This window comes from Grampus griseus, assembly GCF_964374135.1.
Source record: "Grampus griseus genome assembly, chromosome: 9".
NCBI classification, from domain to species: Eukaryota; Metazoa; Chordata; class Mammalia; order Artiodactyla; family Delphinidae; genus Grampus; species Grampus griseus.
In genome coordinates this window covers 1,402,546-1,416,693 of record NC_139003.1, presented here as the reverse complement: position 1 = coordinate 1,416,693, position 14,148 = coordinate 1,402,546, and the positions used below count along the sequence as shown (strand labels likewise).

Below are 14,148 nucleotides of genomic sequence, written 5' to 3'. Positions count from 1 at the left end.
TATTTCATTTTTACATATTCTTCATTATGAAATCAAAATCGAAAAAATTCTTTATTGTATATTTATCACATCACACATTTACCACACTTAGGTACCCATAAATTATGTGCTGTGTCCTATGCTTTGTTTTGAAGTTTTAAAATAATTACCTAAGATGTTCGAACTTACATAACCAAATTTAAGACAAAAAGATTATTACAGTTGCCTTTCAAAATTTGGACTCTGTATTTTTTTGTTGCAGTAATAAAGCTAAGTATCAGTGGTCTCCATTCAGAAATATCACAGTTGAACATTTAAAGTCTTTAACTTGGACCGTTGTCAGGTGGGATTTTTATGAGTCATCTGTGTGCTTCTAATCAGTCATCTGCTTGGTCCTTTTAACATTGGGGTTAAGGGAAACCTGCTTGTAGGTGTCACCTGTTCTGTTTTTTGTTGTTTTTCTTTTGTCTGCGCGGCTTGTGGGATCTTAGTTCCCCGACCAGGGATTGAACCCTGGCCCTCAGCAGTGAAAGTGCAGAGTCCCAGTCCCTGGACTACCAGGGAATTCCCTGATATCACCTGTTTTTTATTTCAATGGCAGATAAACACGCATAACAGTTTTGTGCATTTCTGAGTATTTGCTTCAGTAATTTTGTTAGTTTTTGAGTGTTAAAGTTTACATCCAGCGCGGAAGAAGATGACCTGGGAGACGAGTTAAACGTATCATGTAAAACATAACACTAATATGGTTTATAACTGTTAAAGTCTGCCAAAACTGTGTACTGAGTGAGGGACATGTAGTTATCCCAGTGTCTGCTTGTTTGCTGTTTTATTTCATGTTTCTTAACACTCTGGTTCTCAAGTCTCACTGTGTTTCACGACCTCCTAGGGATCAGTTAACAATTATTGACGGGCTCACCTCAGGTGAACTAAGTTCAGTTGCTGTTGGTGGTGCCCGTTGGGGTGTTTGTCAGCAGGAGGTTCTGAAATGCAGCTGTGTTGACCCACAGGCCTGACCGTGTGGTGAATTCCCTTTGGGCAGATCTTAGTAACCTCTGATCTCAGATTGCAGACTTGCACCCCAGGACTGAAGTTAATCCTGCCGGTCTCTCGGTGCTGGTCCTGTCTTCTGTAGTAGGCATGTCTGTGCGAGGAGATTTGATAAAATTAACTGAAAGAGAAACTGTCTTTTGATCTCGACACTGGGCGTCTGTATTGATCCAGTATAAAATCGTTACTTCAATTTTCTTTACCTGTGACACTCTTCAGTTTACGTGGTTTTTTAACAGTTACCTATGTAAACTTTGCTTTTTCAGTACTAAATATTCCTAACAGTTTGTGATACTGAAAATGAATGCAGAGGAAGGGAATGTGTTTAAAGGTGTTCTGAAATCACAGAATGGATCCAGTTAAAATTTTCATAGTTACTAAAAATTTGTGTTTTTCTCTAAAACTTAGAAGAAAACTAGTTTAAAGGAGAAGAATGCTCTTAGGGGATCTGACATTTCTAAACTATTTGGGGAATTGGTCCAGGGCTCATATTGCCAGAATTAACACGTAGAAGTATGTGTCACCCAGTTAGACTTGGATTTCAGATAAACAGCAAATGCATTTTAGATACAAGTATGTCCTGTGAAATATTTTGGATACATTTATGCTTTTTAAAAACAATATTTGAGACATATACTTTGAATAAAGCAATATTTGGGTCATATTTATACTAAAAAATTCATTTGACGTTTATCTGGAATTCAGCTTTGTCTAGGTGTCCTGTATTTTCTCTGGGAGTCCTAGAGACTGCATATATTGAAACTTTATAATGTTTCATTTCACAGTAATTTAAAAGAGGAATGTAAATTATGGCATTAATTACCTCTTAGATAGTTTGATAATGTGTGTGACCTATAGAAAAGAAATGTCCTCATCAGCATAGATCGGATCGTGGTGAATACCGGGAGGTGGATGACAGCCTGCTCCTGGGGGTTAGGCACCTGTGAACTTGAGCGTGTGCAGTGGGGATGGTGTCAAGAGTCTGGGGGATGTGTGAGAGCCATAAGTTAATGGGTGCAATTAAACAAACACACATAAGTGTTTGTCAGAAAGCACGTCTTTTGTCAACAGTTGTGGTGTGTTGTGGGTAAATTTCAGCACAATGTCTGTTAAATCCAAATTTACTCAAAATACCGGTGTAATTGGTTAGGTAAAAGGAGAGATAAGACATAATGTGCGTCCTGCCACAAGACTGTGCTTCACTCTCCACTGTTGAAAGAGCATCTGTTGGTGCGAGCTGCGTGGACCCGACTGAGTTTGTCTCAGACCCAGAGAGCACATGGAATGAACTTACTGGGATCTCGTCTTTTCTTCTGAAGAGCAGTACCGAGAGACTTCCCAGAGTTGGTGCCGTAGGTCAATGGCCTTACTCTGTTTATGACCAGCGGTTAACCAGATAGAACCAAAGACTAGGCCTTTCTCAGTCTACCACAGCTGCACTTAAAATCAGTCATCGTAAAACATTGCATGTGTGTAAGCTGACCCCTGAGCAACTGATTGCTTACCTATGCTAGTTTCTGCTGATTCGAAAAGGACAGTACCATAGTATTACAGTAGGCTTTAAAATACCACAAGGTAGACGTCACAGCTAAATTGGCAAGATATATCCACCAGTGTACAAGCTGTGTTCTAGATCTTGAGAGGTTTTTGCTAATGTGGTTTTGTCTGGATGGCCAAACCGCTCAAGCATTACTTTTTCTCTGTCACTGGGCAGATCATCCAACCAGTGTTGGTGTCATAGTGGCCTGAGATATCAACCAAGGACCCTTACCCACTTTCGTTGGACACACAATGACATTTCCTAGTTCTTTATTCAAATTATATTTTACTGAATTAGAGGCAATGTGTACAGAAAGCCTGGCTGACTTTTTCAGAAAATACCATCATAGTCATTAACTTCATAGTAGTTGTCTGATCAACTCCTGGTTGTAAAGGTTTAAAACTTTGGTTTTACAACTTTGTGTTGGTTTATCTTTGTTTATTACAAAACACATTTCTATTTAATGTATAACTTCATGTCTTTTTTAAATAGACAGTACCATTAAGATCTCTTTAATCGTACATCACAGAATTTATTATACAATCGTCCACCATCAGGTACCTAGTAGGTTTCTAGGTAGGTACTTGGGTTCTGTTCATGGGGGGCTTACCGCACAGCCAGAGAGGGAAAACAGCAGTGAAGGACTAGGCTGTGATAATGCGGTGTGGGGGGTGGTAGCCAGAGCGTGCGGGGAGGCTTTCTGAAGGACGTTACGCTGAGTTTGCGTGGAATTGCACTGGGACGCAGACCTAATTCCAGAGGCTTGTGTAAGGGAAATACTGAAATGATCTTTCTTTTTGGAAGGTTGACAGGTGTGTCTAGGACACTGCTTCTCACCCCCCACCCCTCTCCCGCTGCCAGCAGCCTTGAATAGAGTGTTTTTCAGAAAAATAAGAAATGTGTTTTACCTTAGGGAAATTGTTGTACTTGGAGATGTCTTTTATTATAGCTCAAATGGGCTAATAGGTTTCCCCATTTGTGTTTTAAAACTTAATTACTGCCTCTCTTGCAGTTTTTAAGAAATCAGCCCTTGCACACATTTGTGTTAATAATTTTTCTCTTTGCCGGTAGATATTAACCGCTTTGTACCTAAAGCTAACTCCTGTAATCACAGAACGAGGTGCTTTTCTGCAGACAGACGTGGTGGCGGTCTAGCCAGCTCTTCACCACGGAAGCCCGCGTCCTCGGGCACGGAGGTGAAGTGGTGCCGTGGCCTCTCACTCCTGACCGGAAGTGTTGCCGTAGTTCCCGAGCCTGCGTGTGACGTGTTCCTGTTCTCCCTCTCAGGTTATCACCAACCTAGTGAAAATGTTGAAGTCCAGAGACGCAAGGAGAAAGTTTTGTCCTCCCAATCACTGGCTGTCAGAGCAAGAAGATATTAAAGCAGATAAGGTGTCATTTCTAAATCTTCTAAATATTTTTCATTAAACATATTTTTTCAGCTTTTATCTTTTGGGGGAGAAGAATAAATCCTTTAAAGTTGTTTAACTTATTATGTAACTAAACATTAACAGTAAACTTTTGTGTCACTAACTCTTAGGTCACCTAGTAGAACGTAGAGCAATATCGTTGGCTCCCACGTGCATCCTGCATTTGTTGTTAATCCTAATTTGCTCTTAACCACAAAGTATATTGAAGCATAATGGGGTTTTGGGGGGTTGAAAAAAAATTTTTGCTTTTATTGTTATTTTCAGTATATATTTAGTACTTAAGAGGTGGAACTTATTTCTGGTTTTCTAAAGGGACAGAGAGAAATGTGACTATTACTAAGATCTAGATCTAAAGTAGATTAAATAGTATAATCTATTTCAAAATAAATTAAGATAACATTAACAAAGGACACGAGGTGTTTTCATTGTTGTTTGTCAGAGAAACGCATGACTGGATTCATCTCAGAAACTTGAGGCTGGGGGCACAGGGTGATGGGTACGGAGCAAACAAGATCACAGAGATGTTAAAGAAAACAGGGCTGTTTTAGAAGCATCGCTTTGTCCGCATGGAGTATTGTCTCTTTGAGTTAAGCATGTGGCTTGAGCTCTGCCCACTGGCCAGGCTGAGATGCTGTGGCAGGTCCTGTAGCAGTGCAAGCCTCTGGGGCCGATGTTGGGGCTTCTGAACATTTCCCACCGAAAAGAAAGGGTCCTCGGCACAGTGGTTCGTGGTAGGTCCAGGGAGGAAGTGCGCGAGACAGTGGCGTGTTCTTTCACCTGAGAGCGGGGGCCACGGGAGATTGTGTGAGGGCCGGGGGCCGCCTCAAAGGGATTTAGCAGGCAGAGGTGGAGGCGAGCGCCGGCAGCATAGGTGCAGAGGACTAACCGTCAAGTGTGTTTGAATCTGTGAGTTCATACGGATGCTAAAAAGAAGAACTTCATTCGTCATCTTTGTGGGATGCAGAGGAACCACCCTCGTTTTAAACACTGGTAGGAAGAAGGAGGTCATCACACCTTTAGCCCGCCTTTCCTTTGTGAACTGTTCGTGGGCTAACCGTGGAGTCGATGCTGTGAGAGCCTTCTCGACGTGGAAGTGTTCCAGCTGACAGCACGTGAAGATGGTGTCTAGCCTGCCTGCTCTGATGAAGTTCGGTGTTGGCCCCCCGCTGAAGTACAGTGGAGACGTGGGCCGGAGGCCTGGGAGACGAGGGTCTCTGCTGCTGCTGTGCTCCAGGGAGACTGTCAGCTGAGCCAAGCGGTGTGTCTGGTGCCTGTTGACAGTTGGCTGCTGTTTTCCCACCAGTTCCTGCTCTCATCGCTGACCTGCGACCAGCGGTGCTGAGCACGCGTGCCTCTCGAGGAGAGAACAACGTCCACCTCCGAAGTGTTCCTCCCGGAGACCAAGCCTGGTGAAACTTCCAGATGTAACGACAAATTTATAGGAAATGGAGGGGCTAGAAGTACATGTTGACACCATGATGCTGCAATTAGCAAAATCCACACAATGGGGAAGATTACGGGACAAATGCTTCTGCTTCCTCATCAAAGTCACAAGGGCAGAAATGAGGGCTGAAGGGACCTGACAGATGAAAAGGATTCAGAGACAGTACACACTATACCAGCCTTATTTGGATGCTCATTCAGACAATTTTTTTAAAAATTATGAGAGTGAATATTTGGTAATAGTGAGAAATTAATTTTTTAAGGATGATGTGGTTTTCTTCATAAAGCAGTCATATTATGATGATTTACTATGTCCAGATATTAATACATCGTTAACTAGAGCACCAGCATAGGAGAGAGGTTATGAAGAGGTCTCCTGAAAAGGACAGGAGGTGGGAGAGAGGGACGCAACTAAATAAATGTGAAACACCGGTGCAGCTCGAATGAGGCAGGGTAGGCGTGTGTGCTGGGACACAGGGAAGGGCTGACTAAGCAGGGTGTCTGGTCCCCACAGGTCACCCAGCTCTACGTCCCGGCGTCCAGAAGTGCTTGGAGGTTCAGGCGAATGGGGAGGATCGGCCCCCTGCGGTCCACCCTGGACGGTGAGCTCCCTGGGGCCTCGTCGCTCTTCTAACTCGAGTTTACTGAGGTGTAGTTCACATACTGTGAAGTTCGCTCTTTAGTCTGCTGGTCTGTGATTTTTGACCATGATCGGCCAGGTAGAGGAGTTTCATCGTTGCAGAAAACACCTCATGCCTTGTAGCCAGCTCCTTACCCTGGCCCCTGGCAACCACAGGTTGGGTTTTTTGTCCCTGTATATAGTTCAGCTTTTTCCAGAATGTCTTTAAATTGAACCATACAGAGTGTAGCCTTGTGAGTCTGGAAAGGAAGGTACACACAGTAACGAAGGTTTTAAACTGTGTTGCAGTAGGTCTGGAGTCCCCGCCACTGTCTGTGTCTGAGGAAAGACAGCTCGCCATCCTAACAGAGTTGCCCTTTGTGGTTCCGTTTGAGGAGCGAGTAAAGGTATGGAATTTGGTTTCTTTCCATGTGTTTTGTGGTTATTTATATCATCTCAGAGTTAAAAAGTAACACCAGGCTTCCCTGGTGGCGCAGTGGTTGAGAGTCCACCTGCCGATGCAGGCAGGGGATGCGGGTTCGTGCCCCAGTCTGGGAAGATCCCACATGCCGCGGAGCGCCTGGGCCCGTGAGCCATGGCCGCTGAGCCTGCGCATCCGGAGCCTGTGCTGCGCATCCGGAGCCTGTGCTCCGCAACAGGAGAGGCCACAACAGTGAGAGGCCCGCGTACCGCAAAAAAAAAAAAAAAAAAAAGTAACGCCAATGGAAAAAATCTCTATAAAGTTGCCTAGTGCCTATCTCATTAAATAATTTATGTTTTTCTTATTAGATTGTTAATAGTTGACCGTGATTTATAAAAGCATAATCCAATCAAATACCTCTTGAAAAAATGTTTTGTTTGTATTCACCAACTTATTTAGCAATTTCTAAAAACTACTACACTTCTGGCTTCAAGAGGGTGTTTTTTAGGTCTGCCCACTCTTTTCACAGGATGAACGTTTAAAGCTATTGACATTTCTTCATTAAAACACATACACACTCACGTATACACATGGTGTTGCATAATTCCTGAGTGCCCTCTACTGGATTTTTAGCATAAAAAAAATTACTTGAATTTTATCACCATAGAGATATTCCTACTAATATTAATGTACAGCTTTCCAAAGCTACTCTTCTTCCTGCCACCATCTGGAGTTTTATAAAAGGTTTCCAAAAGGAAATATTGAAAATATGACATAGCATGGGATTTTTAAAATTTGTTGTAAAGTGGGGAAAAAGAACAATATTACAAATATATAAATAGTGCACGTTCACTGATAAGGCATAAAATCAGTATCTGATACCTTGGCCTTTAAAATTTGTTTCAGAGTTTATGGAGATAACAGAAGGTAAAGTGAAGGTTTATTTTGCGGTTTTTCCTTTTGGTTGCTTATGTTCATAACGAAAAATCTGTTGTTTTCAAGTAACCTTATGATTTCCCTTCTGTTAGATCTTTCAAAGGTTGATTTATGCAGATAAGCAAGAAGTTCAAGGAGACGGTCCATTTCTGGATGGAATTAATGTCACAATAAGAAGAAATTATATTTATGAAGATGCTTATGACAAACTCTCCCCAGAAAATGGTATATATAATTCTCTCTGTATGTGCACCTGTGGCAGTGGGAGGCTGGGGGATTATAGGAAAAGGTGATCATTAAACAATTAGTGTTGATTATCTTGTTCTGTAATGACTGTTCAAAACAAATGTAGTAGGTCAAATTTGGGGGATGTATATTATCAAATAATAATTCTAAGATTAACAAATAATTATTGCTCCAGAAGCCTTTCAAATATTGATTTGTTTTTTAAGGAAAGAGCTTTTCTTTCCCCCAAATGTCTGTCTCTAAAATTTAGTTGACAAAAAAGCTATGATTCTAAAAATGTCGTATATAACAGTCTATTTATATAAACATCATAAATTGTAAGCCAAGTTAAATACGCTAATATAAACGCCATTGCAATCCAAATTTCTTTATCAAAGGTTAAGTGTACGTCAATGACACTGCTATTAGATAAAAGAGAATTATATTGTAACAATAATTGGGACAGCATTTAGAGGTCAGTGACACATTTTGTCTTATGTTAATCTTTGACACCCAGTGTTAAAAGTTTTAGTGTTATTAATATGTATATTAATAATTTTAACTTTACAATATGGTATCCGTGATATTACATTAAATCGGTGTTATATCAATGCAGGTATTAAAAACGAAAGCCTGGCAGGCTCCAGCTCACGTCTTTGGGAGGTGCTGGCAGGTTGTCAGATACAGAATAACGGTTGCCTTTTCTTCCAGGGGAGTAGTTTCATTTTCTTCTAGGAAAGCAAAACCTCTCATTTTGAATACTTTTCTTTCATATTGTGGAACAGTGGAGGAACGCTAACGTCACTTGTTCCCTTACTCTGTTCCAGGTTTTGTGTGCAGAATTTTTGTCTTTAACCCAGCTTAGTTTGGTCGTTTAATCTGTGCCATTGCCCTCTGAGGTCAAGTATCACAGACTGAGACAGAGTTTTAACTCAAGTCTGACACAGGCTGTGAGCTCTCCTCTATCCCAGGTTACTGTTGCCTAGGATGTCGTGCTTTCAAAACTTTTTGTATGAGTGGGGCAGATATCGGGTATTCTGACACCTAGTCTAACATATTTTTGGGGAAAAAAAAGTTCTCCCTCCTTTGGGATCTACAGTCCTTCATAATCAATTATAGTAGCTGTTGTATTGTGTTATGTGTTACTGTGTTAGCAGTTTCTGTGTCTGTGTCTCCCACTTGACTGAGGCCCTCATGGTCTAAGATGGGATCCTGAATCCTTGTTCCTCCCACCCAGCTAGCTAGTGCTCAGTAGATGTTTGTTGAATTTGTGATTGAAAACAAGAAAGACAAGAGCTCTGACGGAGTCATAAGTTGGCAGACGGCTGGCATCTTCAGAGAAGAGCTGAGACGTGCTTGATGCTGGAGGGCTTCCTCAGATGCAGGGCGTGAGCCAGGTCTTGGGAGCCGTGTCTCCCAGGCTGGGTCACTGCGAAGGGCGTGGACGTTCACAGCCGACCCGGTTCTGCACCTGGTGGGCTTGGGCTTCCTGCAGGTCCTGCTTCCTGCAGGCTAGTGTATGTCCGCGAGCTCTTCAGCCAAAATGAGAACATGTGCTTAGCAGCGATTTTCAGTTAACTTTATTTCATGGAGATTAAGACATTACTGCTCAGTGATAACAAGCCCCAAATTTCCTAATGAACCCTTAAGCTTAAAAATGATTTAAAAGTTCATCACACTCCAGCTCTCTAGTTGTGCAGGCTGATAATCTCATTGAGTTTAAAGATTTTGGAAAAATCTTACAATATTTATGTTATAATGCCTTAAATCTTTACAAGTGTTCTGTCAGTCAGGCCTTCTTAATAAGAATTTTTAAACCATATGTCAAAATCGTTTGGTATTTTGCTATGCAAATTATAAAATTAAATATCATCTCAGAATATTTAATTTACTTATGGAAAATTGGTTTGAAGTGCTTCGTTGACTGATCATTTACATATAATCAATTAATAGGATTATTCCATACATCATCTAGTCATTAAAGCAGGTCCATTCTTTATGGGCTCTTATATCTCGTATCATCTCAGAACAGTTTTCTAAAGTGTGGGTTTCGCCCCATCTGGCAAGTGAACTGACCTGGTGGAGCTCAGAGAAGTTGAGTGACTTCTTTTTGCAGTAGGGAGCTAAGCAAGCAGAGTGGCACGGGTCCTGGTGCGGTGATGCCACGCACACGCTCTCCACTGTGCCTCCACCCGGCAGCACTTTACCTGGGGGAGAGCGTGGCTTGTTCATCTCTCCTTGTGGTGACTATGGAGAAGGGACCATATTTGCTCTCAGGAGTGTTGTGAGGGTTAACGTCTCGGTGAGCTCTTGGTGCCATCCATTGTCTGGGATGAGATTTGCTAGAGCTGTCGGCTCTGAGCTGTTCTGGACTCCGTTCCTGAGAGCCTCACTTGTGCTCTTGTGTGTTGGTTCGTTGGATTCTGTCTTGCTTAATGGGCAGGGTTTATTATGTTGTTTTTCTGAAGAAGAAGTGATAATAGGGTAAAATCAAAGTACAGTTGACCCTTGAACAATGCAGGTTTGAACTGTGTGGGTCCACTTATGCAGATTTTTTTCAAGAAATATATTGCCAAACTTTTTGGAGATTTATAACAATTAGAAAAAACTTGCAGATAAACTGCATAACCTAGAAATACTGAAAAAATTAAGAAAAAGGTATGTCATGAGTGCATAAAATACACGTATTGATAGATACTAGTCTGTTTTATCATTTACTGTCAGAAGCATACACAGATCTATTATAAGAAGTTAAAGTTTATCAAAACTTACAGAAACACTTGCAGACGGTGTGTGGCGCCATTCACAGTTAGGAGAAATGTGAGCAAACATGCAGGTGCCTGTAGCGCACGCTGTCCTGCTTCAACGATCTCTTAGCCGCCTCCCGTTGCTCCTGCGCTGAGTTCAGTGTGGTGTGGACCCCCTTGAGACAAGCGTGACCCTCATCACCTCCGCCTGAGCACACGTCCCCTCCAGGAAACCGCGAACCCAGTAAAAAGTGGTGGCTCGTGGTTCTTGTGTATTTTCCCTTGTGTCTAGTGCAACCCTGTGAACCTTAGCGAACACGGGGGACCAACACAAAGTGCTGCAAGTGATGCTGGACGTGCTCCCAAGAAGCAGAGAAAAGGCGTGACGTTACGAGAAAATGTTGGGCTGTTTGATGTGTACCTGCAGCTCTGGTTACTGCCACTTCAAGACAAATGAATCCACCGTGAGGACTGGTGTAAAAAATAAAAAATAAGAAAAGGAAATTTGTGAAGCTGTGGCAGCAGCTACACCAGCAGCACAAAAACCTTGTACTTTTTGTGACGTACCTTTTTATTTCATATTGAAAATGCATGCAGGATTGCTGTAAGAAAGGCATATCTATAGACTTCAATATGATTTGAGGAAAAGTAGTCTTTCTATATGACTTTTTTTTCTTCTATACATGTTTTATTCTCTAAATGTTTAATTTCCAATGACATTGATGTCATTGAAAATTAGTAAGAAACTGTGATGTATTATTTTCATAACATAATATTTTAAGTTTACATATTTTATTTATACAAAAGCCAGATATGTTTTCAGTTAATTTACTTTTTCTAAAAAATTTTCAAAGTCAGAAAATGTATCCATATGTTTTGTTAAAGGTTTGCATTTCCCTTACATACTTTCAAATTTACTTTCTCTTACTGGTCGTAAAAAAAAGAATAAACCATCTAATAACCATGTTACTTTAAAAATTGTCAAGGGGCTTCCCTGGTGGCGCAGTGGTTGAGAGTCCGCCTGCCGATGCAGGGCATGCAGGTTCGTGCCCCGGTCCGGGAGGATCCCACATGCCGTGGGGCGGCTGGGCCCGTGAGCCATGGCCGCTGCGCCGGTGTGTCCGGAGCCTGTGCTCCGCAGCGGGAGAGGCCACAACAGTGAGAGGCCCGCGTACCGCAAAAAAAAAAAAAAAAAAAAAATTGTCAAGAGTTTTCAGGAGAGCCTAAAAATTGTCAAGAGAGCCCTAAAATTTATTTCCAGTTTGTTCAAAATAGTGTGTTATACTGCTACTTCGTATCTTTTATGACAACTTAAAGCAAAAGGAAGGTGAAGGATCAAAAGCTGAAGAATTTAATGCCAGCAAAGGATGTTTTGATAATTTTAGGAAGAAGTGTGGCTTTAAAATTGTCAAGGTAACAGCAGAAACACCAACAGGCAGCAGATGAGCTCCCAGACGCTGTTAAGAAAATCGTTGAGGAGAAGGGACATCTGCCTGAACAGGTTTTTAATGCAGGTGAAAGTGCCCCATTCTGGGGAAAATCTGCCACAGAGGACATTTTTTAGTGAGGAGGAGAAGTGAGCACCAGTATTTAAGCAGGAGGGGCAGGAGTGCAGCTGGGTGTATGGGCAGGACTGCCCTCATCTAGAGAGCTGCTCACCCCAGCCTCTAGGGGAAAGGTAAGCACCAGCTGTCTGTCTTTGGTTGGACAACAAGAAGGCCTGGGCAGTGAGAGCCCTTTTTCTGGATTGGTTCCATCGGTGCCTTGTCCTTGACCTCAGGAAGCACCTTGTTGGCAAGGGATGGCCTTTACAGCTCTTTTGATATTGGCAAAATGCACATAGCCACCCAGAAACCCATGAGTTCAACACCAAAGGCATAGAAGTGGTCTGCTGGCTCACAAAACACATCTCTAATTCAGCCTCTAGATCAGGGGGCCATAGGGACCTTTCAGGCTCATTACACATGGTGCTCCGTGGAAAGGCTTGTCAACTTGGTGTCAGAGAACCCAGCAGAGAGAACATCGTGAGAGTCTCCTACCATTGATGATGCCATAGCTGTTATAGAAAGAGCCGTGAAAGCCACCACGCCAGAAACAGTACAGTCCTGCTGGGGAAAAGTGTCCAGATGCTGTGCATCACTTCACAGGATCTACGTCGGAGCCAATCAAGGAAATTGTGAAAGAGATTGTAAATATGGTAAAAAAAAAAAAAAGGTGGGGTGAAGGCTTTCAAAATACGGATCTTGGAGAAAAAAGGCAAGAGCTAGTAGGCACCAGGTGAGAGGAGCTGACAGAAGACGAATGGGTGGAGATGAGAGCCTCTGAACCACAGCCAGTGATGAGGACAGGATGCAGAAGAAGAGCACCTGGCGGCAAGCAGGCCACCTGGCGGGAGGGTTCTGATTGCTCGACGTCGCTCCTGACTTTTACGCCTTGGACCCTTCTGTGATGTGGGCACTGGAACTAAAGCAAACAGTGGAAGAAGGAGTGGTTCCGTAGAGAAACAGTTCTAGAGAAATAAAAGAGCAAAAAAGTCAGGCAGAAATTATGATCTGTTCCCGTAAAGTCACAGCAAACGTGCCTGCCCCTCCTGCCTCCCCTTCCACCTCCCCCCCGCCAACGCCTCCTCCTCGGCCTAATCAGCGTGAGGACGAGGACGAAGGCCTTTGTGCTGATCCACTCCCACTTCGCAGTGAGCAGCTTAGCTCTTGTGTGTGTGAGTGTCTTCCTGGGAAAGTCTAAGAACCGTGTGAGACATTTCTGTGTCATCATCATCGTGGCCCAGGTGTTCATTGTGTAGACAGGTGACAGTTCATCGTGTGCAGGACTTGTACTGAAGTGGACAGCCCATGCTTACATAAGTGCACAGCGAGCGATGCTAACTGTAAAATTAACGATGTGATAGCTTTCTTACTCTCAAAACATTGCTTTCAAAGTAACGTTACCGTACAGTATGCCTCCCTCTCTCTTGTAATTGGAGAAACTGCTTATCGGCCTATCATCACAGGTAAGTGATTTTTAGAAACATGTAACAATGCTACCAATACTGTATTATGGGTATGACTAATGGTATATGCCATAAACATGCTGTAAGCATTCATTCCTTAGTGTATAGGCGAGGCGACCGTCAACAGTCATGTTCTTGACGCTTTGTTACCAGGGCACGAATCGTTACACCTGTAAACAAATAGGAATTCCGTTTTCACGTTATCTTTTCATTTTCGATGTCTAGTGTTAGTAATGTGTATAACATCTGCAGTGTTCTGTATCGTGTAAACAGTGTTGGTGTAGGTTCTGACAGCCAGGCGATTCATCTTGAAAGCAGATGATGGAAACTTGACATGTCAATTAATACAGTACAGTACTGTGAATGTATTTTCTCTTTCTTATGGTTTTCTTAATAACATTTTCCTTTTCCTAGCTCACTTTATTGTAAGAGTAGAGCATATAATATGTATACCATACAAAATATGTGTTAATCGACGGTTTATGTTGTCGGTAAGGCTTCTGGTCAACGGTGGGCTATTAGTAGTTAAGTTTTGGGGGAGTCACAAGTTACAGCTGTGTGATTTTCAACTGTGTGTGGGCCCCTAAGCTCTGAATTCTTCAAGGGTCAACTGTAATATACGACTTAGGTCCCCCCACCCCAACCTTACTGTGTAAGTAGATACTTTTAATCTGTCTTTTGAATCAAGTAGTGGCAAGATACCTAGAAGACTAGATTTGCTTCTAAAAATATGGTGCTATTGTATATTGCT

General features: G+C 42.4%; 1 protein-coding gene across 2 annotated transcripts in view; it reads left to right on the top strand.

The window, feature by feature from the left end:
- The window catches only part of UBE3C (ubiquitin protein ligase E3C), a 118,317-nt gene that overhangs the window by 63,610 nt on the left and 40,559 nt on the right, over positions 1–14,148 (top strand). Inside the window, exons 14-17 of one of the 2 annotated variants that reach the window (XM_082661965.1) lie at positions 3,857–3,961; positions 5,957–6,044; positions 6,374–6,468; positions 7,511–7,643. In XM_082661965.1, coding sequence (XP_082518091.1) covers positions 3,857–3,961; positions 5,957–6,044; positions 6,374–6,468; positions 7,511–7,643 — 421 coding nt within the window. Of the gene's footprint in view, positions 1–3,856; positions 3,962–5,956; positions 6,045–6,370; positions 6,469–7,510; positions 7,644–14,148 lie in introns of both variants that reach the window. The other variant, XM_082661964.1, reaches the window with a different exon arrangement.